We start from the raw sequence: 22,411 nt of genomic DNA on the forward strand, positions 1-22,411 counted from the left end.
TTGACTGGAGATGCTCTCGTTCTGGTGGAGTACTAGAGTCAACCAGAGAGCGCTCTGTGGTCATTTTAGCGGGTCTTCAATAGCCGCACTAAATCAACCCCCACTGCATCGATCGCCGTAGCGTCGATCCCTGGTAAGTGTAGACATCGCCTAAGAAATGTAATAAATTCCCAGAACATTCAGCGTATGGATTTTTTCTTTTTAAAACAGAACTAACAGATATGGTTTTAGATAATTTATTGAAATCTGGCTGGTCCATTGAAAGAAAGCAATCCAAGTAAACAACTTTGTTTCTTTTCAGATGCTATTCTATTCCACAAGCTGGCAGTCTTTTGGATTTCTTTGTATGTGTATAAATCTTGCCTGAAGCAAAGTATTTATGTGGCCACTCAAACAATTGAGAACACAAGTATTTTATAAATGGAGCTGAAAATTTACTTTAAAAATAAGGACATCTATGAGGAAAGTTAGTGAGTATCATACAGAAAAGACTTCAGTACAGGAAACCGCTGAGAAAGGAGACAAGGAAATAAAGGTAAATTAGAAGAGCTGGGGAGAATTATGTAGATACAGCAGTAGGCATAAAAGAAAGACTCCAACAAATGTGTGCCTACAGAAATTTCTTCCACTGAATGCATCCAATGAAGTGAGCTGTAGCTCACGAAAGCTTATGCTCAAATAAATTTGTTAGTCTCTGTGACAGGTGTCGGTCGGTCTTCCGAGCCCCTAGGGGCGATGGAGAGCTATGGTCTCCGTGGCTGACCTTGGCCACACCTTCCGGGCATTGGGGAATTAGCGGGAAGGTGTGCTGGCCGGAGTCAACAGCGCGCCCCTCAGGCAGGGGAGCGCCGGCAAGAGTCAACAGCGCGCCCCTCAGGCAGGGGAGCGCCGGCAAGAGTCAACAGCGCGCCCCTCAGGCAGGGGAGCGCCGGCAAGAGTCAACAGCGCACCCCTCAGGCAGGGGAGCGCCGGGGTAGAGGAACGCAGGCCCACCCAACTCTACTGCGTTCCAGCCCAGGGCCCTGACAGTGGCAGGAGGCAAAAGTCCCGCCGCTGGGTCAGCGGGGCTGTCCGCGCCCGCTGACCAAACACACCCACCCCACAGTGTAGTTCGGCCCCGGGCTACTTCCTACCCGGTCTCTCAGGAGGGTCGCTCCGGTCCCTCCATCTCCTCCGGGTATTCCGCTGCGGGCCACTCCGGTCCTTCCATCTCGTCCGAGTATTCCGCTGCGGGCCACTCCCGTCCTTCCATCTCGTCCGAGTATTCCGCTGCGGGCCACTCCCATCCTTCCATCTCGTCCGAGTATTCCGCTGCGGGCCACTCCCGTCCTTCCATCTCGTCCGAGTATTCCGCTGCGGGCCACTCCCATCCTTCCATCTCGTCCGAGTATTCCGCTGCGGGCCACTCCCGTCCTTCCATCTCGTCCGAGTATTCCGCTGCGGGCCACTCCCGCTCGGTATCAGACTCACGCTGGCCCGGGCTGCAGTCAGGCCCCTCCAGGTCCTCTGGGTATTCAGCGGCCGGCAGCCCTGGTTGCCACAGGCCTTCCCCCCGGTCAGGCTCCTCCTTGCCCAGGGCTTTGCCTGGGTCAACAGCAGGATCGCGAGGGAGCAGCCAGCAGCCTGTGTCTGTCTCCCTCCTTGGTGCTCTCTTCACTGGGCAGAGGGCCCTGCCCTTTGTACTTCCTGTCCCACCCTTCCCCTTCCAGGGATTGGCAGAAGCGTGGCCTGGCCCCACCCACTCAGGCTCAGAGGGTGGCTCTTTACCCTCTGGTTCGGAGGGGAGCCACCCTGGCTCCCTACAGTCTCTAAGGTGCCACAAGTACTCTTTCTTTTTGAGTATACAGACTAACACAGCTGCTACTCTGAAACCTACAGAAAACTAGTGTGAGATAGAGTAAGTTTAATTCTAAAAAAGGGAAAAGGGGCATACCATATCACAGGTGAAGTTAGGATGGAGTCTGTAGTAGAGAGAGTCTGGAGCACTGGGCTTGGTACAAGATCTGAGGCCTGAATCAGAGGCCGTGAATTAACGCTAGGCCAAGTATTAAAGTAGCTGGTTATAAGTTTATGAATTTGATAGAGTTGTTGCTAGCGTATTAAGATTTAGATATTTACATAAATATATTTCAATGCTAGTATAGCTATACACCAATATAGTACAAGATAAGATGGTTTGACAGAATAATGAATAGGGATGTTTTGTTCAAGGTATCAGGAACAAGGAGAGGTAACAGATGTCATGAACTATATAAGGTGTCATGTAAGTTGTGTTTTCCAGTTGTTTGTCTCAGCCTATAAATGTTGGGGTACCTCGCCTTAATCCTTTGTGTGGCCTAGGGGAGAGCAGAAATTCCCACTGCTGACTGAGCCTCTCCTTGCTATTAGGCACTCATGTGTTAGCCTGCCTGTAATCACAGAGCCAGAGCACCAATATTGTGCATAGGAGGCAATAAACTTGGCCAAGTGTCTGTCACCAAACCGTGCCTGTGGTCTTTATGAGTAACATCAAGATTTGCTGAATGAGCAGGCTGCCTTATTTGCTGTTAGTAGTGATAACATTGGAGCTTCAAGGACAGAAGCACTGGGCAGCATGAACAGCATTATTGAGGCAACGACACTCCAGCCTTCAGCACTTGGTCTATTGAACCAGCTATCTGCGCAGAGCTGGGACAGCACATCAAAAGAATACAAGCCAACTGACAACAGAGTGCTATAGGATTATATTGCCTCCACAGAACCACTGTGTAGGATGTTGCACACCATGCCTTGCCAACCACAAAACAATTCAAAACCGGTAAATTCATTAGGAGCTCACATGCATGGACTATAAATTCCAACTGCAAATATAAAGGCCATATTCACCTCACCTTCTCTGTTCTCTTCAGCCTCAAGGCTGTTTGCAGATTCCAAAGAAAAAGGGGATTATGGGATATCAGTATGTATTTGTATGTACAGACAAAATAGCCTTCCTTTCTTCCCGAATGAAATTGCCTTGGCAGATCCCTTGATAGATTAGCAGACAGTAGCAATGCACACAGAAGGGTTAAGGAATAGTAATTACAGAGACCAAAACCTGTTCCTGAAACAAGCATCTGCTCTGGCTCACAAATGGGGGTAATCATCCACACAAATACATTTTTGTTTTACTGGATTTACAGTTGGCCAAACGTACCACCAGTCACTTTGGAAAGTGCCACAGAAGAATCATTGCAGTGTTATTGTAGCTCTGTTGGTGCCAGGATATGAGAGACTCAGGGTGGGTGAGGTAATATCTTTGATTGGACCAACTTCTGTTGGTGAAGGAGACAAGCCTTCGAACTCCACAGAGCTCTTCTTCAGACCTCACCCACAAAAGAATGTAGCAATACAGGAACAAAAGACTTTATAATCTGAAATACAGAAAACTGACTGAAGGTGGAAAAAGGGGATGAAGCATACAAGCAGAATGGCCAGGGCAAAGGTTGCCACATATATTGGTAGCTTTTATTTTAATCGCATAAACTATCCACCAATTTCTGTCCTGTTACTCCCTGGTTGCTGCTGTTAGTGAGTTTTAAGGATGAATTTAAACAGAGAGTAGTGACCTAGCATATTAGCTCCAGAAGCATAGAGGGCAACACAGACAAAAACATGGACATGATTGTGTGAAGATCAGATTAATGCGGCATCACAACCTAGCCCAGTCCCACTCTCTGGACATATACCAATCTGTTGTGAAAGAATCCAAACACTGAATCCCATGTGCTTCTCAGCCCTGAATTGTGACTAGAGCTGGTCAGAAATTTTTTGATATGTTTTTAACTGAATAATGCAAATTAGTTAAGACCAACACCAAAGAAAGAAAAACCCACTACAAAATAGCCAACGACCCACTGATTATCGCATTCACCGAAGACCCACGTTCAAATTCCTGATCTGCCCAATTTGGAGCAGGGATTTGAACCTGCATCTCCTATATTCTAGGCCAGTGGTTCTCAAACTTTTGTACTGGTGACCCCTTTCATATAGCAAGCTTCTGATCCCCCTAATAAATTAAAAACACTTTTTAATATATTTAACACCATTATAAATGCTGGAGGCAAAGCGGGGTTTGGGGTGGAGGCTGACAGCTCGCAACCCCCCACGTAATAACCTCGTGACCCCCAATTTGAGAACCCCTGTTCTAGGCTATAGTCTCAGTCTCTCTCTCTCAGTCTCTCCAGTTGGAGCTGTTCCATGTTATACGATCAATTAAATATTCATTGGGCCACAAAAAGAACGACTGACTTGATAGCCTACTGATCGGGGCACTTGCTTGGGATGTAGGAGATCAAGGTTCAAGCCCCTACTCTGCCTCATTCAGACTTGACCTGAGTCTCTCACAACCCAGTTGGGTGCCCTACCACCTAGGGCTACAGGCTATTCTTGAGTGGGTCTCTCACACATGTTTTTTTTTTAAAAAATACAACAGGGTCTCATCTTCCTTCTGCACTGGAATAAAAAAAAGTCAAAACCTCAACTTTTTTGTGAAACTGTGTTCTTGTTTTCTGGCCAGTACTATTAGTGACTGATCACTGTTTCTAGCTCTGGGTCTCAAGTACACTCCCAGCTGCAGACTCTATGTTTGACACCCTTCTTGAGCAATGGGATCCCTGGAGTCCAACTGTCTAGACCCCCTAAACCAGTGCCAGACCTCTTCTGAGCCCAGAGTTGCTTAAACATGTTTTCCCCAGAGTCCACCTGGCTCCGAGAGCATTGATTTCCTAGTTATACCCTTGAGGGACAACATATTCCTAAACTGTCACATGGGACAACAAGGCTGGCATCACTGGTAGCGTTGTCAACAGTGATAGAAAACTGAGAGACCTGGTGAGCTTCAGAGGAAATAGGAGAGGTACACGTTGGCCAAAATAAGTTTAATTGACAGAGATTTTTTCTTCTACCTTCTCTCTCTCACCTACTTAGAATGTAAGCTCTTTGAGGCAAGGATAGTGTCTGACTACACGTTTGTGCAGTTCTTAGCAGAATAAGGCCCTGACCTTAGTTGGAGGCTTCCAAGCACTACTGTAATACAAAGGTATTCAAAGAAGAGATGTCAGAGACAAAGACAGATGTCTGACTGGATTGAAAGAGATGAGTTAGAAGTAGAGAGGTAGATCTGTGAGTACCAGCTGCAATAGAACGCAAGACAGGGTGTAAAAGGGAGATGACAGAGTCCAGTGGGGTTCCATGGGAAGTGGGAGCTAAATTAGGAGAAGGGAAATTTTGGGGCTAAGAACTAAAACCGGATTCTGCTGCAAGCCTCTCCAATCCTGCAGGAGCAAATCATGTTAAAAGCAGCCCAGAGAAATATTTAACATTTCTTGGCTGGAGCATAAAAAGTTAATGGTTTCAGTTTGTAATTTATTAAATTTCCTGTTACTAATATTTCCAATGGGTAGATATTATGCACACTATTTAAAATAAATGTATTAAAACTAATTTGTGTAAGTTATTTGTATATATACTCTTCTTAAAGTGAATTTTAATCGCCTGCTTCATCTATATATTGTGAATAAAAAATTCTTACTTTTATGCTTGTTACACCACAAAATTAGAAGAAAAATTAGAAAACAGCAGTGTATTGTGGATACATGTTCATGCACTTTATCGAAAAATATATGTATGATTTGTGTTCATCATTTAAATTAGCTGGTTAATGATGCATAGATTCTATCTTCCTTTTATTCATATCCCAACACTGTGTGATTTAATTCAAGGCAGAATCAGAATTGCTCTCTCTCTCTCTCGTCCTCTGCAAGATAGCGTAGTTCGCTTCCCAAACTTGAGTCATGCAGGTTTGATAGGTGCTTCCAAGCCTTAATCTAGTACTCAGCCCATGCCTTATAAGAAGCAGGTCAGCTCCATACAATCTTCAGCTGATTTCTCTTAGAGGTGATCAGATTACAGAGCAGGTTGATACATCTTACTGTAAATAAGAAGTGAGGCATGAGGTCAAAATCTCCCTGTTGTAAGATCTTCATTCTGTGATCTTGGCACCTCAGATATGTAATCTTGAAATAGAATGCTTGCCGACAGCTCATACCTTCCACTACAGATAATTTTAGCAATTGTATGAAGTTCATGACAAGCTGTTGTTAAAGAAAGACATTTCAGATCTTGGGTGTAATGGCACTGCAGAAACAGAGTATTTCATATCCAGTCTCAGAAGGAGGAGTCAATGCAATATCTGCCGAATAGCTTACTATATACAGTCTGCTATCTAAATTCTGACAGGTTTCAGAGTAGCAGCCGTGTTAGTCTGTATTCACAAAAAGAGAAGGAGTACTTGTGGCACCTTAGAGCCTAACCAATTTATTTGAGCATAAGCTTTCGTGAGCTACAGCTCACTTCATAAGATGCATAAAAGTGGAAAATGCAGTGAGGATGTTTTTATACACACAGACCATGAAAAAATGGGTGTTTATCACTTCAAAAGGTTTTCTCTCTCCCTCTCCCCCCCCACCCCACTCTCCTGCTGGTAATAGCTTATCTAAAGTGATCACTCTCCTTACAATGTGTATGATAATCAAGGTGGGCCATTTCCAGCACAAATCCAGGGTTTAACAAGAATGTCTGAGGAAGGGGGTGGGGGGGTAGGAAAAAACAAGGGGAAATAGGTTACCTTGCATAATGACTTAGCCACTCTAAATTCTGCATATTACTCAAAACTCTCCTGTGGCTAAAAGCTCTCATGCATTGGCACAAACTGTACACACTTTTTTCTGGGCTAAAATTACTTATTTTTAAAGCTGAAGAAGTTGTCAACATATCACCTTTACTGCTAACATCACATCCTAAGGAACACAGCAAGAAAGAAGAAAAATACTTGTAAAGCATCAAAATGTAAAAAAAAAAAAAAAAAAAAAAGGGGGGGGGGGAGTATGAAAGCTTAGAGATAAGGAGTGAGATCCTCATCCCCGCTCTAGCCCCTTTAAGTAGCCTAAAAAAGCCAGAGTGACAAAAAGGGGCCCTACAAGCCCCATATCCAGCTAAGGAGGATTCCCCTAGTTTAGGAACCTGGGAAGGCCAATTACCAAGGAACTTCTTGCAAACCTTGCAGGAGAAGGGTGCTGAGAAGGAAACAGCTACAGCTTACAGCACTGTGGAGATTCTGGGCCTCCAAGGCTGTTTAAGTTACATCAGAGGCCTCTCCAAACCTCAGATCAGCCCAGGACTGCAAGAGCTCATAGATGGCTTAAAGACACCATAGCTATCCGCAAATCTACATAAGATGTGCTGCGAGTTGTGTTATGCATTTTAAAGGTGCTACACAGAATCTCTGCCAAGTTCACTATCAATGACTCTGTTTGGTGATTGCCCCTCACCTATGAGAGTTGGCACTTGAGAGAGTCCAAACTCGTCTTTTCTGGCCGTGCTGGTCTACTGAGATGCTTCAATGGAAGAAAAAGTCATACAATGCACTGCATTAAATAATTTCGTCTTCTATAAATGTGAAAGATCCTGGATATTCTTAACGTCCTTCCTTGGCAACGGCGATCAACTGTGAATTAGAATACTGTGGAAAGTAACTCATGGAGTTAGGGAAGGCTGCTATGCCTAGTAAGAGAGAAGAACTGGAGGGTTCCTATGTAGTGCTGGACAAAGGAGCTAGGCTACACTTAAAATTAAAATCCTGCTGCCACATGGCAACCATTTTAAGTAGCAAGAACCAGTTTAAATTTAATACTCAGGGTGGAGGAGAATGTGGATCAATAGATTGTAAGTGTGATATTATAAACAACCCTACTCTCAACAATGAGAAATATGTTATGGCTTCCCCCCCCCCCCCAGATTGTTCAAGTGGAACATAAAAATCTCTCTTTTACTATTTTATTGCTTATGAACCACTGGACAATAATTTTTTGTTCAAATAAAGAACAACTATGATAAACCTGGGGATCATCTAGCACCAATGCTGTGGTGTTATTGAAGTTTAAAACGGTGAAAAGCGCCCACATATAGTTAGCAAAAGTTCACGTTTTGAACTTCAGCAGTGATACTTGAAATTTATGGAACCTCCTCAATGAGACAGCATGAACAGGAGGACAGAGATCTCTTAAAATATTAGCAATATCTTTTCATGCAGCAGGAGGATTTGCCTAAAGACCTATTATTATTATCTTTTTAGTTTTAATTACTAAATGGGGGTCAATATCACATTTGATTAGTATTTTTTCATGAAAACAATTTCTAATTCTCAGATTAGCTTAGTTTAATTTTACCTCTTTTTCTTATAGTAACTAACATTTTTCAATCAGTTACAAACAGCTTTGATTTAAGAAAAGCTTTGGAATACTCTGAACAAAAGGTACAAGTAGTATAGTATGAGAAGCAGGTTATCATTTTCTACATATTGTAATTGGTATTATACTTTCCTTTTATCCAGATTGTTGTATTCTATTTTAAAATTATAATACCAATACTATAGTTAATACATCACTATGTATTTAGTTGCTTGTAACCTGCTTAAAACAACACCCCAGCAAAAGTCTAAGTTTCTTTTTTTTTTGCTACCTTTTAATCTTTCTTCACTACCTATTCCTCTACTCAACTCTTAAAATGTTTATGCAAACTCCTGCAAATTTAGCCTGTTCACAGCACATTGAATGAGTTTAGGAAGGAAGGCAAAAGAGATAATTTACTTTAATCCAGGAATCCTTTTTTCCTCATTCTGTGCGACTTTGTCAATGCTCATCTGCCCACTTCCCCACCAGAAACATATACTACAACCTCTTATTTTTATTTCTTTATTTTTTTTAAATACTAAGTGCATTAGATAAAAACTATATATAAAATGTGATCACTAAATTAAGGGTAAAATACCAACTAAAACCATGTGTCTCTGGAACAGATGCTATATTACTGTACTGGATTATACACAGAACTCTACCTGCCTACAATATTAAAAGCTCTTGTTATCCTTTCTCTATATTATAAGAAATGCATCTGCATAACCGTTAATGATTTTCTTCTAAACAGCAGCTAGAATTCACTTCATTTAAAAAATGGATGATAGTTTGGGTTCCTTATTTGAAATCTGTGGACTTAATGAGGAGGAGATTGTTCACAGCTGAGATAAAAGTATAGCATAAACCAAATGCCTTACCTTTGCGTCCTGGGTATACATGAGGGTAATATTCATAGTACAGATCAGGTTGGTCCAGGTTTCCAAATGGCTCAAATTCCGCTTCTGCATTTTGGAAAAGATTCAACTTCACCAGCAGTGCTAGTCTGACAAACCATAGCTAAAATTGCAACAGATATGAAAATCCCAGATCAGTTATCGGCTTCTATTGTAAATCAAACTTAAAAATTACTCTCAGTGTTTGAATCATTTCAGGTCTAGTAAATTAAACAGTCAAAAAACTAATCTCAGATCTGCATGAGTAAAACATATATGCTTGTCATGTAGCAGTTTTGAAAAAAAGTTAACAAAAGAGTAGAACCCAGGAAAATGATATTTTGATCAGTTGTGATGTATTGAACCTTTGAGTGGAAGTTTCTAGAGAGATCTGTATCATTAAGTTAGATGGAATAAAGGGGTCCAAAGAACCCCAAACAGCCCTAAAACTGTCCAACACTTAAAAATTTTAAACAAAGTTTGGGGTTTGGTATACGGAGACCTCAGCCTGTTCAGTACCATGCCGAACACACAATTAAGATGGAAAAACAGTTAAAGCATCTGAAATGTAAAATATTAAGTAAGGCTTTCATTTTAACAACATCTTTGTTCCCTCTGCCTTTAGCTGAAGTCTTTGGAAGGAAAAAAAACTCCCCACCCTTCTTGACTGAGCATCTCTTAGATGGTATTAAAGATGGTAATAATGTCATTCTGGTTGTGACGTTATATGATTAAAATATGATTATGTAGATCATCGTTGCTACCACTGTTATGTAATTACAACAAATCTTGTACAAAATATGTCATGCAAGGTGTTAATGGAAAATTTATGGTTTGCTCAATATGATTGTTCAATTTGCATGCACGTATCATGTTAGTATCTGAAGTTATGAATATTGACTATGTACCTGTATTTCAAATGTGTTTGCTACTGTGGTAATACCCACAAGGTAGTTTACATCCAGTCTAGCCAGGCACCTAGGGAAAGCAGGTAGCAAGTGGAGGAGAGAGACTGCTCTTTCCTGCTTTACTCCTGGTGGAATTCTGCACCTCCACTCCTACCTTCCACTTGCTACCCTCTCCCTGGCCCGATCTAGTTGGGACACCTCTTGAGATCAGGATGACGAAGGCCCTAGCTCCGAGGGGATGGAAGCCATGAGGGTGAAGCTTGTTCCAGTAGCCAAAGTCTCTTTCTTTAAGGACTTCAAAAGGGAGTGATGGGTGGAAAAGCCCACCTCCTCTTTATTTTGTCTACCAATTAGGACTAGTTTCCAACACATCAATTAGGGTCCATTGATGTCTGGTTCCATACTTAGTTCTTTACCGGGTATGATCTTAACACAGTTCTTGAGTTATATCAGTAAGCCTTTTTGTTTGGACTAATTCAGTCTGTCTCCTTTTTGCACCTTTTTTCCAACATTTGGTGTTACAGATTATTGAGACACTTTATAATCTTTACTCACTTCTCACAGTTGAGATCATAATTAGGCTAGGTCCAATTATCACAACAGGCCAATATTGCAAACCTGGTTCTAAGCCTCATTACAATTTTCAAGTTATTTTACCAGAAATTTCAGGTAATTATAATTCAATAAATTTATATTTGAGGTTTGTATGTTCATTTTTCCTTTCTTCTGCAGTTTTAAAAAATTGCTCTGACTTTCATGAACTTTCATGATCTTGCTAGTTACTAGCAGAAAAGAATCAGAAGAGTGGTATGTGTTTTCAGCCAGTAACATTTTATAAATCTGAACATCTGTCATTCTTCCATGAAGTTTTACTGATTTAAGGTTCTTAAAAGGTAAGTTTAGCAACTTATTTCAACATGATCACAAAACATGTTTACAATATCTGAATCAACATTATCTAAAATAACCAGATTAACATTTGTATAGATTGTTCGTTTTAAAAAGTCGTCATAATCTAATTATAATGATCATGAAGGAAAAAAACAGCATGAACCTTTGGAGATACTCACATTAGTCAAAAGAAATTAAGTGTGCTATATTGCTATATGTAAATGTGTGTAATCAACTTACTTTTATTAAGCAGTCATTTAAAGTAAAATCTACTTTTATAAAACTGGATGGGAGAACTATTTTGTGTACCAATAGGGTACAACTTTAGACACTGATCCAGCAAAGGGATCTGACTACACTTAAGAGTCTGCCCATGCGGATTCCTTTACAGGAATGGGGCCTTAACCACCACACATGATTGTAAGGTGACCATACCTGCAAAGAATCTGTTGTATGATTAGTAGGTAGCCCATTTTTGCCATAGCCTTGACCATGGGCAGTCAGAAGTCGTCCACACAGGTCAACTGCTGCTCTCCAGTTTTTGCTGTTCTGTGAAAAAGAATGAAGTAACCAACCAACAAATGAGCTACTAAAATGCACAGCTGCTTATTTTGCTTGAAGCAACTATATCTAGCCATTAATAAAAATGACAAGGTAGGTAAAACTGGCCAGTAAAAAGAGTAAATTAGGCACATATGTAATTAGGCAAAAAATGAAGTTGAGCATGAGATATAGTTTAAGATGCCTAGATCACTAAAACAAAAGTATACACAAAGTATAAAAACATCACAGGGGTTTTCCAGTTAAAGCCATCTATCATATTTTTCTAATCCGTCCACAATACTCAACACTTTTTGCCATCTCAAAGAATGTAGAATAAAAACAAGTCCTATCATATCCACTTTACCCAAAGTACTCTAATATTATAACACATTTACGGTCCGATGCTGTTCCTATTGATTTCAATAGCGTAGGATCAATTCTTTGGTGAAGTTCATTCAATCACAGGATGTCTTGTAATAATTAACAACAATGAGGGAGGAGAAAATAGTTTGTTTTTTAAGAGAATAAATGTAAAATTTAAAATTACAGATTGCAGGGTTGTTTTTTATTTAAACATTTGAATTTACATTTAATCTTTCTCAAGGGCAAACACCATATGATACTTAAATATTTATTTTCATAAATAAAAAAAAATCAACCTCAACTCAGCTCAATATGTTGCACTGACATATCATGCTTTATAACTATGCACTTACTAGCAAATTTAAATTTCTACCTTGTTGTGTACTCTACTGAAGCCTATTAAACACCAAATACATTTCCAGAGACTTTAACCTGGACTCTGGAGCAACTATTGATATTCTATTGATAATCTCAAAAATTTTCTGTTTTGTAGAAAAACTTTAATGAAGATTACTGTATTATTATTATCATCATCATCTGTATTATTGTAATGTCTAATAGCCCACTAGAGATCACAAAATTACACTACACTTCATAACAAAAGAGTAAATCACTATTTTTTTTCCAAAATAAAAATCTCTTACATGTAATAAAAATAATAATTAACAGAACAGGAAGTTGCCATACTGACAGCGATGAAGGTTAAGGTGCAGAAAATGCAGTTGGATTGAATGCATTAGACACACCTTTCAAAGTTTTAAAAATGAAGATTCACCTGTAAACAGTATTCTCTGGGATGACCCCTGCAGTGTCACATTCTTGGGGTGCACCGATGGTGCATCTTGAACTGGAGAAAACTTCTAATAGCTGTGCCTATTGAAGCCTTCTTGTTGTTCCTGCCCCTCTCCTTGCTGTTGTGAATGTTCAAAGGACAGAGCTATAAGAGAGGGCATAGTGCAATGACCACTTAAGTGCCTTCCAGCACCTCTTTAAGTCCAAACTGAAATTAGGACTCCAAGTGGAGAAGGTGGGAAGGGAGTGAGTGTGTGCAGAACTAATCTCAAAGTAACCTTCATTTCTTCTTGAAGTGACCTTTACACATTCCCACTTGTCGGAGTTTAGTAAGCAGTACTCCTCCCTGGACAGTGGGACAAGGATGTCGAGTTAAATAGAGAATGTAATACTGCTTTACCAAATTGTGCATCTGATCTAGATGCCAGATCTAGAGAATAATGTTTTGTGAAAGTATGAACTGATTTACAAGTGGTAACTCTACAGATTTCTAATATGGGAATGTCTAAGGCAAACCATAGACATAGCCCTCACTCTAGCCAAGTATACTCCGTGCCCTTCTGGAAGAAGAACAGCAATGTGTTTAAAACACACATTAGTACAGTATGTAACCAACTTGCAATGGCATTGGGAGGAAATTTCTTGAAGTTACGTCTTTTCCCCTAAGTGACAGTCTAGGTGATTTCCTATATTCCTTAGGCTTATTAATGCTCTCTTAGCATCTAAAGTGTGTAACTTAACTTCCCAAGTGAGTGTGAGAACTACAGAAAAATACAGGCAATTTTATGGACTGGTTTAGATGGAATTCTGTTACAGTCTTCGGGAGACATATGAGATGTGGACAAAGGACCAATTTATCTTTGTGACTGATTGCAAAAAGGGGGTGGTGTTAGCCATGAGTGCCTGCAGCTTGTTCACTAGCAGATGAAGTAGCTACAGTAAAAGTTTTAACTGAAAGATGTCCCCAGTTTCATTCTCCCATAGGTTTGAAGAAAGGTTTCATGAGCTGACTAAATACTAGATTGAGGTACCATGTACATCCAGGTTCTCTGTTGGGTAGACATTTATTAACCTCTTCAAGAACTGTTTTATTATATCCTGGCCGAATTCAGTCATTTGCTTTACTAAGCTATAATAAGCAGAGATGACTAGCAATGTACTTTTCCCAATGATATGGAGAGTCCCAAGGATTTCAAATGAAGTAAGTAATTCAGCATAGAGTGAATAAGAGCTGAAATTGGGTTTATGCTTTTGTTGGTTGCCCATAAAAAGAACCTTTCCCATTTGCCATCATAACACTGGATAGTCTAGATCTGTAAAAATCCTAAGGCCAATGCTTTCAAGTGGAGAGAGTCTGGGTCCAGCTGGCAAATCCAACCTATCTGCTGGACCTGGAACTTCAGGGAGAGACAGATAGTCTTGTGATAGCTGCAGGAGATCCAAGAATCATTGTTGTCTCATCTACACTGGGGTAATCAAAACAATCCTGACTCTGTCTTCTTTAATTTAGAGAGTCCTCAGGAAAATCAGAGGAATTGGAGGGAACACCTAGAAGTGACCTACCCTGCAGTCCAGAAGAGACACATCTGAAATGGACTGGTTGCTCTGGGGCAAACCTTTGACATTTTGAACTGTGTCTTATTACAATCATGTCTATCTCCTGAAGATTTAGGCTGTTCAGTGTTATGATCACAAGTGGGAAAGGTTCTTTTTATGGGCAACCAAAAGCATAAATCCAATTTCAACTCTTATTCAATCTATACCCCCACAGGGAGAGGATATAATTTTCTACTGAATTCCTGAGCGACCACTAGCATTGACTGTGTAAGCCTCTGCTCAGCTGACTTACCTTTTACGTTGTCCCTGTCTGCAAGGTGGTGAGCTATAGAATGAATTTGCTGTAGCATGCACCACTGCCCGAGAGCTATGGCCTCTTTGCACAGTTCGCTGGAATGTGCTCTAGTCTGCTTGTTCATGTAAAATATTAATGAAGTATTGTCAGTAACTATTTGAGCCACTCTGCTCTATAGCTGAGAGAGAAAGGACTTGAAAGTCTAACACGCTGCCTTTAATTCCTCAAATGTGAAGGTCTGATTGAGATGGGGGGGAGGGGTGGGGAATATAAGAAGGGGATAACTGAAGCTATGTGGAATTTAAACTTTCTGATGAAAGAGTTCAGCTACTTAGGGCCTAGAATGGGTCAGAGACGTCTATCTTTCTTTTGGGATCAGAAAGTACCTGGACTAAAGCCTTTCCCCTCAAACTCTTCAGAAACTTCCTCTATGGCACCTGGCTCAAGTAGTAAATAGACTTCTGATCTTAGTGAGTTCTCTTGAAAAGAGTTCCTGAAGAGAGATGGGTAAGAAGGGTGGAAGGGAGGGAGTGCATAGAATTGAATGCAGTAATCCTGCTGGACAATCTGCAAGATCCGTGGTGATAGCAGTCTACGGATCTAAGAAACAGGAGATGTAGTTTTAAAATGAAGTGATAGCAACTTGTAGGTTTAAAACTAATCTGGGATTCTCATGCGTCTTGTAAAACCTGAGTAAAAGGGGCCAGAACAGAGGGAGATGGTCTTCCTTTAGCCCATGGTTTATAGTTTGCGCTTCTCTACTGTTGCTGAATAGTAGGCTCTTGTGGGTACTGCTTCATTATAAATGAACAGGAAGTAGAGGAAGGATATGATTGCCTCTGGTAACAAAAGGCTAGTACATCAGATCTTTTTCTGAGAAATCCTCAGGGACACTGCAGGTTCAACTTCTCTAGAAGTCTGTCAGTTCAAAAGCTAAACAGCACTTCGCTATCAAATGGGAGATCCTCTATCTGGGTTTTTGTTTCCAGAGGAAGTCCAAATGAATGTAGTCATGAGTGGTTATTCAAATTACTTTGGGATGCCACAACAGCGCCACATACCACATCAGAAGTGTTAAAGGATGCTCTCAAGGCATGCGTAGTCAGAGCTTTGGCCAGTTTTCTTTGGTCCTCAGGTAATGACTGGACAAGCAATGCTATTTTCTCCCAATATTTGTATGTGGACACTACTGTCTGATAGGTTACCACTGTAATGTCCAAATGTGGCAGAGGAGAATATACTTTCCATGCAGAGTCTAGCTTCTCACCCTCTCTAGCTGAAATGGCATAGTGGAGTTGCTACCCTTCATCTCTTTTCGTGGCAGTCAACACTGCCAATGAATCTGGAGCTGGATGGTCTGGATAAACAAGAACTTCCCAAGTGACAGATGGTTAACTAGTCATGGTTCAGATGCTGGGTTTAATTAGGTATTTTTGCTGGCTGCAATAAACCATCCAGAACTCCTGAAGGGTGAACCCAAATACTGAAAACTGGGTGTACAGTTTCCTCTAAGGTTAACAAAGGGATGTTTAGGTAGAACCATCCTTTGTAGGAGTTTGTGTAACTGGAGCATACTTTCTGGAGGGGAAGATGACGACGTATCCACATTATCATCTGGCAAAGTTTGAACATCTGGCTCTGTATCCAGAAGTTCGATAGGCCTCTTTAGTTTTTCTTCAGACAGCATACTGGGGACAAGCAAAGGAGACTCTTCCCCTGGTATTAGCATGAGTCACAGATCTAAGTAGGATGGTTCTGGGATGGGGCATTTCCCCTGTACCTTTTCGGGAGAAACCTCCAACTGTAGCTGCCTTTCTTCAACTCTTTAATTCAGGGCAACACATAGGGACTGGCCAAGATGGTCATATTGCCCTCTGGTGGTACTTCTCAGCAGGGTGGATAAAAATCAATGATTTAAAAAAATAAAAATAAAAAATATATAATTTGTTTTATTTAAATTAGATTTTTTTGATAAAATGCTTTTTGAGGGAAAAACCTATCTAAAGATAGTTTTAATTAAGATATATTATAACTCATGGATATCCCATCCTGGAATAGGGATTATAAATTCTAAAGTATAAGACAATATATTCATACGTTTAAGAAAAGTTTTGTAAATGAGTTCCAATAGTTCATGGATTAGGGACCCAATTTTATGGGGTTCCAGGGGCTTCTGTACAGATTATTTAGGTTAATATTTCTATCTACCCAATGGGACTCAGAGCTCAGTCTAGAAGATACCATTAGAGATGCTTAGTTTTGCAGTTCTCAAACTATGGATTTGTGTCTCCATAGATAACATGCTTGTTAACAGCAAAAAATATTTTTAAATAAATAAATATATAGAGGTGAGAAATAACAGACCTCAACCTCATTGTCCCTCTGCAAATTTGTGTACACAGAGTCAATCCCTTACCTCTCTCTAAAAGTGCAAAGTTTCAAAAAGTTCAATGAATAGAAGATTGTTGGGCGCAGAATAGATCTGGAAAAGGAGAAGAAGCCTGGAGATAAATGTGAGAAGGGAGGGACAGGCAGTAGAAACTAAAGTGAACCTGTTTGAGCTGCATATTCCAGAAGTTTTGAAGTCTTTCTGAGTGTAGCCTTCGTTGATTTGAGATCTACCATACCATTCTCTCATTAAGGGAAAACCTCTGGGAGCAGGCCGTAAAAGAGATCCAGTTTGGGAATATTTTAATGAAGTTCCTCTACCTCTGGGTAAGACAAGCATAAGTGCAAAATGCAAACAGTGCACCAAAGAAATGCAAGGCCCAGTTGCCCGAATGAAACAACGTCATGAGAAGTGTTCCTTCTCAGGAGGAAGCTGCGTTGAAGATGATGAAACGAACATGTCTGAAAATGCAGGATATTCAGGTTGGAAAACTTTTTTATTTCATACTTCTTTCCTAAGGATTCTCATGTTTGAGCAAAAAATTTAGTTGTTACTCTATGATACTATCATTTTAGATGCAGTTGTGATAAAAAATAAATAGCTGAAATAGGCAGATCTTCCTTTTATAATTTCACCTTTAAAGTAGTACTGAGTGTCAGTAAATTCAATGAGTAATACTAACTCCTGACTTCTCATACCCCTGGGCTTGGGACTATTGGGGCAAGTTTGCCTGCCAAGTCCTCTTTACTGGGACTCTTCTCCCTCTCTTCTGTATGTTCATCATCATGTACCTTGCACATGGCTTGGTCCTCCTGGGAGTTGGTTGAGCCTCTGCCCTCCTGCTCCTTTAGGTATCCCTGATCTAGTACTCCCTGATCTAGTACCTTCTTCAAGTTTTTCTTTCCTAAATCCTCCAGCACATCTGTTCTTTCTGGGCTTGTTATAGGATGTCTACAGTTATTAAACACTGCACCTGGAAGGCTACTTGGAGGGTCTACATTAGTGCTCTCTTTACACGGACCTATCTGTTGGGGTTGCTCACTCCCCTCATCTGCCCTTTTACTATGAGAAATGGACTCCAGAAAGTTCCTAGTGTTATCAAGTAAGGCAATGGATTTAGTACACCCACTCTCTGCCATTTAAACTTTCCTTCCACTTCCAATGGAACAACTGCCATGGGATAAGTGTTCTTTTCCTCATGTACATGTAACAGTGCTGGTTCTGGCGGGACCCAACTGAGAGTGCCAATTCAGGACAAATTGCTTAAAGCAGGGCAATTTCAGCCCAAGGCTGGGGTTTCTATGCACACCAAGGCAAACCAAACGAGCCAAACAGAGAAGACTTTGGTTTTACCCCACTGGCTAACCATGAGTCACACAAGCAATTCCCTTAGACACTCCAGTTTCCCAGTATCACCACCAGTGCTACTCGTTATGGGGACAAATGGCTATGAAAACCAATACCCCAGTAAAAGAAAAAGAGGTTCTCTCGATCCCAAAGGACCAAGCCCCAAATCCAGGTCAATATACAAATCAGATCTTACCCACAAATCACGCTGTTGCCAATCCTTTAGAATCTAAAATCTACAGGCTTATTCATAAAAGGAAAAGATATAGATGAGAGCTAGAATTGGTTAAAAGAAATCAATTACATACAGTAATGGCAAAGTTCTTGGTTCAGGCTTGCAGCAGTGATAGAATAAACTGCAGGTTCAAATCAAGTCTCTGGAGTACATCCACAGCTGGGATGGGTCTTTCAGTCCTTGGTTCAAAGCTTCAGTGTAGCAAAGTTCCTCCAGAGGTATGAAGCAGGACTGAAGACCCAATGGAGGAGCTGCAGCAGCTTTTTATATTCTCTTGCCATGTCATCTTTCTTTCTTTGTTCCAAAACAAGCTGTCCATCACATGGCCTGGAAAAACTTCAGAGTTCTGTCCATAGGCATGTTCCTGCATACCTTGCTGAGTCCCAAGACATGTCTGCCTTCTCTCAATGGGTCAATTGTATGGCTGATGGTCCTTAATGGGCCATCAAGCAGGCTAGACAGAGCTGACACCAACTTGTCTGGGGTGTCACCCAGAAGCATAGCATAAGTTTGAAATACAGACAGTATAGAGCCAATATTCATAACTTCAACTATAAAATGATACACATACACAGATAGCATAATCATAACCAGCAAACCATAACCTTGTCTTAGACACCTCATTTGACCCCCTTTATATAAGATTTGGTGCCACTACAGGATCTTGGTTGCAACAATGATCTATATGGTCCCAGTTCAAATCAATAACGTCACAGTACACGGTTATTGTCACTCTCTCCTGTTGACACTGTGGTCTAACCAAGGTGCTCTGTACAAGGGAACATGCTTCCACTGAATCCATAATATACCTTTGTAATTATCCGGCCTACTTTGATGGGAATTTTCTTTATCTCAGGTCCTCCTTTTACACCTGTCCACTCACAGAATTCTGCAAACCCACAGTCCTATAGGTGCAGTATTTTTTTATATGAGCTTTGCCACTGCACTGGTAACAAATCACTAAGCAGGCAATTGGGGCACCCTTGTTTACCTCTCGTGACCAATTCCAGGCCTTCAATAAAAAAGGTTCCTCAAGCTTCTTTCCTCCCTTCCTTGCTGTAGAGAACAGAGCTCTTTTCATGGAAAGTCTGCTTGCACATGCTCCTTTTTTTAATTTTACAGTGGCCTCTAACAATTCTGACTGATGTCTCCAGACTCTCATAGCCTTGGGGAGGCTCAGTGTAAACTGTTCCAGAATAATTGAGTCCGTGAGGGCCTTTAAAGTTCTGACTCTCTGGCCTTAAACAATGACTGGCCCAGTCTGACAATTTCTGTGCAAAAGCCCCGGGACATATCCCACCATTCTATCTAGCTGCTCGGGATTTTTGGTGGTATTCTTTCACCAACAAGCCCACCCTGTCCAAAATAGCATCTTTAAGTGTACCCATAGTATGATGTTACACCCCATATTCTTTACAGAAATATAGTTATGATATGAATATGGTATAATTAAGATATACTTTAAGCAAGATGGCTCATGTAAGATATCATTGGAAAGGTTATGATTTACTGAATGTGATTATCCAATTTGAATGCATGTATCGTTTCTCTATCTAAAGTTAAGAACGTGGACTATGTAACAAATGACAACTGTGTGTGTATTTAGGAGACACCCACCAGACAATCGGCCATCACAGCCTTGATGGGCCATTAGGAAGAAACAGTAAGACTGTGAAGATACTAATCTCTCTCCTTCCTGAGAGGCATCCTGGGATGTAGCTGTGACACTACAAGGTCAGGTGGTCCTGTCACCTGATACAAAATATCACCTTGGACACTGCTGGTACTCTGTAGGGGGATGGGGATCGAACAAAGGTTTCCTGCCTTAGGTAAATCCTTTTTAAGGCTGGGGAAGAGGTTAATCTAGACTCTCCTCCATTGCCTACCCAAGAAGAAAGACCGCTGAAAGTACCTAAGAGGTGAGTCCAGACTGAGACAGGGGTCCAGTCTGTAAGACGAGATAACTGGAACTCTAAGCTATAGAAACTCTACATCCCACCTAATTCAACATTTAGAGTGAGAAATTACATTTTGTAACCAGTTTCTTTAGTGAATTAAGCTGTCTGTGTATTTTGTGTTATTTGTTTAGTAATCTGCTTTGTTCTGTTTGCTATCCCTTATAATCACTTAACATCTGTCTTTTGTAGTTAATAAACTTATTTCTTGTTTGTTTATAACATAACCCAGTTTGTGCAATTCATATAAGGAAGGGGCGGGAGGCGCAAGAAGCTGTGCATATCTCTCTTCATATTGACGGAGAGGGCGCATTTTTATGAGCTTGTGCTGTGCAGATTTTTCTATACAGCACAAGACAATATACCTTTGGGTCTGAACTCCAAGGGAGGTGGGTACCTGAATTCTGCGGCAAGTCCCTTAAACTGAGTCTTCCCAGAGCTGATCTCAGTGTCTGTGTCTTTCTGCAGCTGGGCGTGGCCCTGCCTGCATGTGCACTAGAGGAGGCTTAAGAGCCTGGCTCAGCAAGACAGTGTAAGGGGGCCCAGGCTGGAAGAACAGGCAGACTCAGTGGTATCCCAGTACATCAGGTGGCACCTTAAAGGGGGGCAACCCATCATACATAGTTTTTAGCTTGGTGTTTGCTTAGGGCCATATAAGCCACCTGAACCTCATTGGTCAGGTAAGGGGCTAGCTGCAGTGCCCATGCACCCTTGTCCCATCTGGCATTAACAGCTACCTGTTTAAAGGTTGGCAAAAAGACATCAGGGTCATCCCACAGAGTTATTTTAGGTAGTTCTGGCCTATCACCCAACTTCCAGTTCCCTCACTGGAACTCACCAGCCACTGTAAGAGCTGCCGCTGTACCTGGGAATGGGAATCAGTTAGACCCATAAGCATGTGCTCAAGAACCAGCCAGCCAAGCCACTGAGAGAGAGAAAGCTTGGTGCCACCTCAGAGCCCTGGTGCACCCCACACAATGTCCCATTTCAAGCAGTGGACATCCTCCTTCAGAGGATGGAGATCAAAATACCCTTACCTAGAATACACGGGGGGGTGGGGGGGAGAGGGGGGAGAGAATATCCCTTCCTGACCCCTGCAGGTGTCTGGCTGAAACTCTGGAGTATGAGCACTTAGGAACATTAAGATGTAAACTGCAAGTGAGCCCCAGGGCTGCTGAGCCCTGCCATCACATGTACCTCTGTCATAAATCACACTCCTAAATTTGTCCAGTTCTCTCTTAAAACTAAGTTGTTTGACACCACGACTCCTATTGGGAGGCTTCTCCGGAACATCACCCTTTGGATGGTTAGAAACTGTCTTCTAATTTCTAGCCTGTATTTGTTCATGGTTAGTTTATATCCATTTGTTCATGTGCTAACACTGTTCTTTAGTTTAAACAGCTCTTCATCCTCTCTGATATTTACCCTCCAATGTATTTATAGACAGCAATCATATCCCCTCAGCCTTCTTTTTGTTAGGCCAAACAAGCCAAGATCTTCCAGTCTCCTTTCATAAAACAGTCCCTCTGTTTCCCTGATCATCCTAATAGCTTTTCTCTGCACCTGTTCCAGTTTAAATACATCTTTCCTGAACATGGGTGACCAGAACTGTACACAGTATTCCAAATGAGGTCTTAACAGTGCCTAGTAAAATGGCATTAATACTTCTCTAAGTCTACTGGAAATGCTTTTCCTGATACTCACATCTGCCTTTTTCACAGCTGCATCACACTGATACTTAAATAGTTTGCTGAATGTTTGCTGAATGTGGAAGTTCAGGATGATTGCTCTCATCTTTTCATTTCATTGTTATTGTCTGACTGCTAATAAATGTATCAAGAACCCTGATGTTGTCATTTTCCTTTTAATTTATAAAATAAACTTTTCACTGACAGATTGAAATTATAATCTAATGTTCCTAGAATCAAAGAATTTCAAGTATGTTATGTTCATGTAAATGCTTCAGAGTGAAACAGAAGTTCAAAAAATGA

General features: G+C 41.1%; 1 protein-coding gene across 2 annotated transcripts in view; it reads right to left on the reverse strand.

Moving 5' to 3' along the window:
• Positions 1-22,411, reverse strand: part of TRAPPC12 (trafficking protein particle complex subunit 12) — an 80,447-nt gene that overhangs the window by 46,567 nt on the left and 11,469 nt on the right. The window contains exons 4-5 of one of the 2 annotated variants that reach the window (XM_048845412.2): positions 11,380-11,493; positions 9,131-9,269 (exon numbers count right to left, since the gene is read on the reverse strand). In XM_048845412.2, coding sequence (XP_048701369.2) covers positions 9,131-9,269; positions 11,380-11,493 — 253 coding nt within the window. The remainder of the gene's footprint in view (positions 1-9,130; positions 9,270-11,379; positions 11,494-22,411) is intronic. The other variant, XM_048845413.2, reaches the window with a different exon arrangement.

The sequence above is a fragment of the Caretta caretta genome, chromosome 3 (assembly GCF_965140235.1).
Source record: "Caretta caretta isolate rCarCar2 chromosome 3, rCarCar1.hap1, whole genome shotgun sequence".
In the NCBI taxonomy this organism is placed as follows: domain Eukaryota; kingdom Metazoa; phylum Chordata; order Testudines; family Cheloniidae; genus Caretta; species Caretta caretta.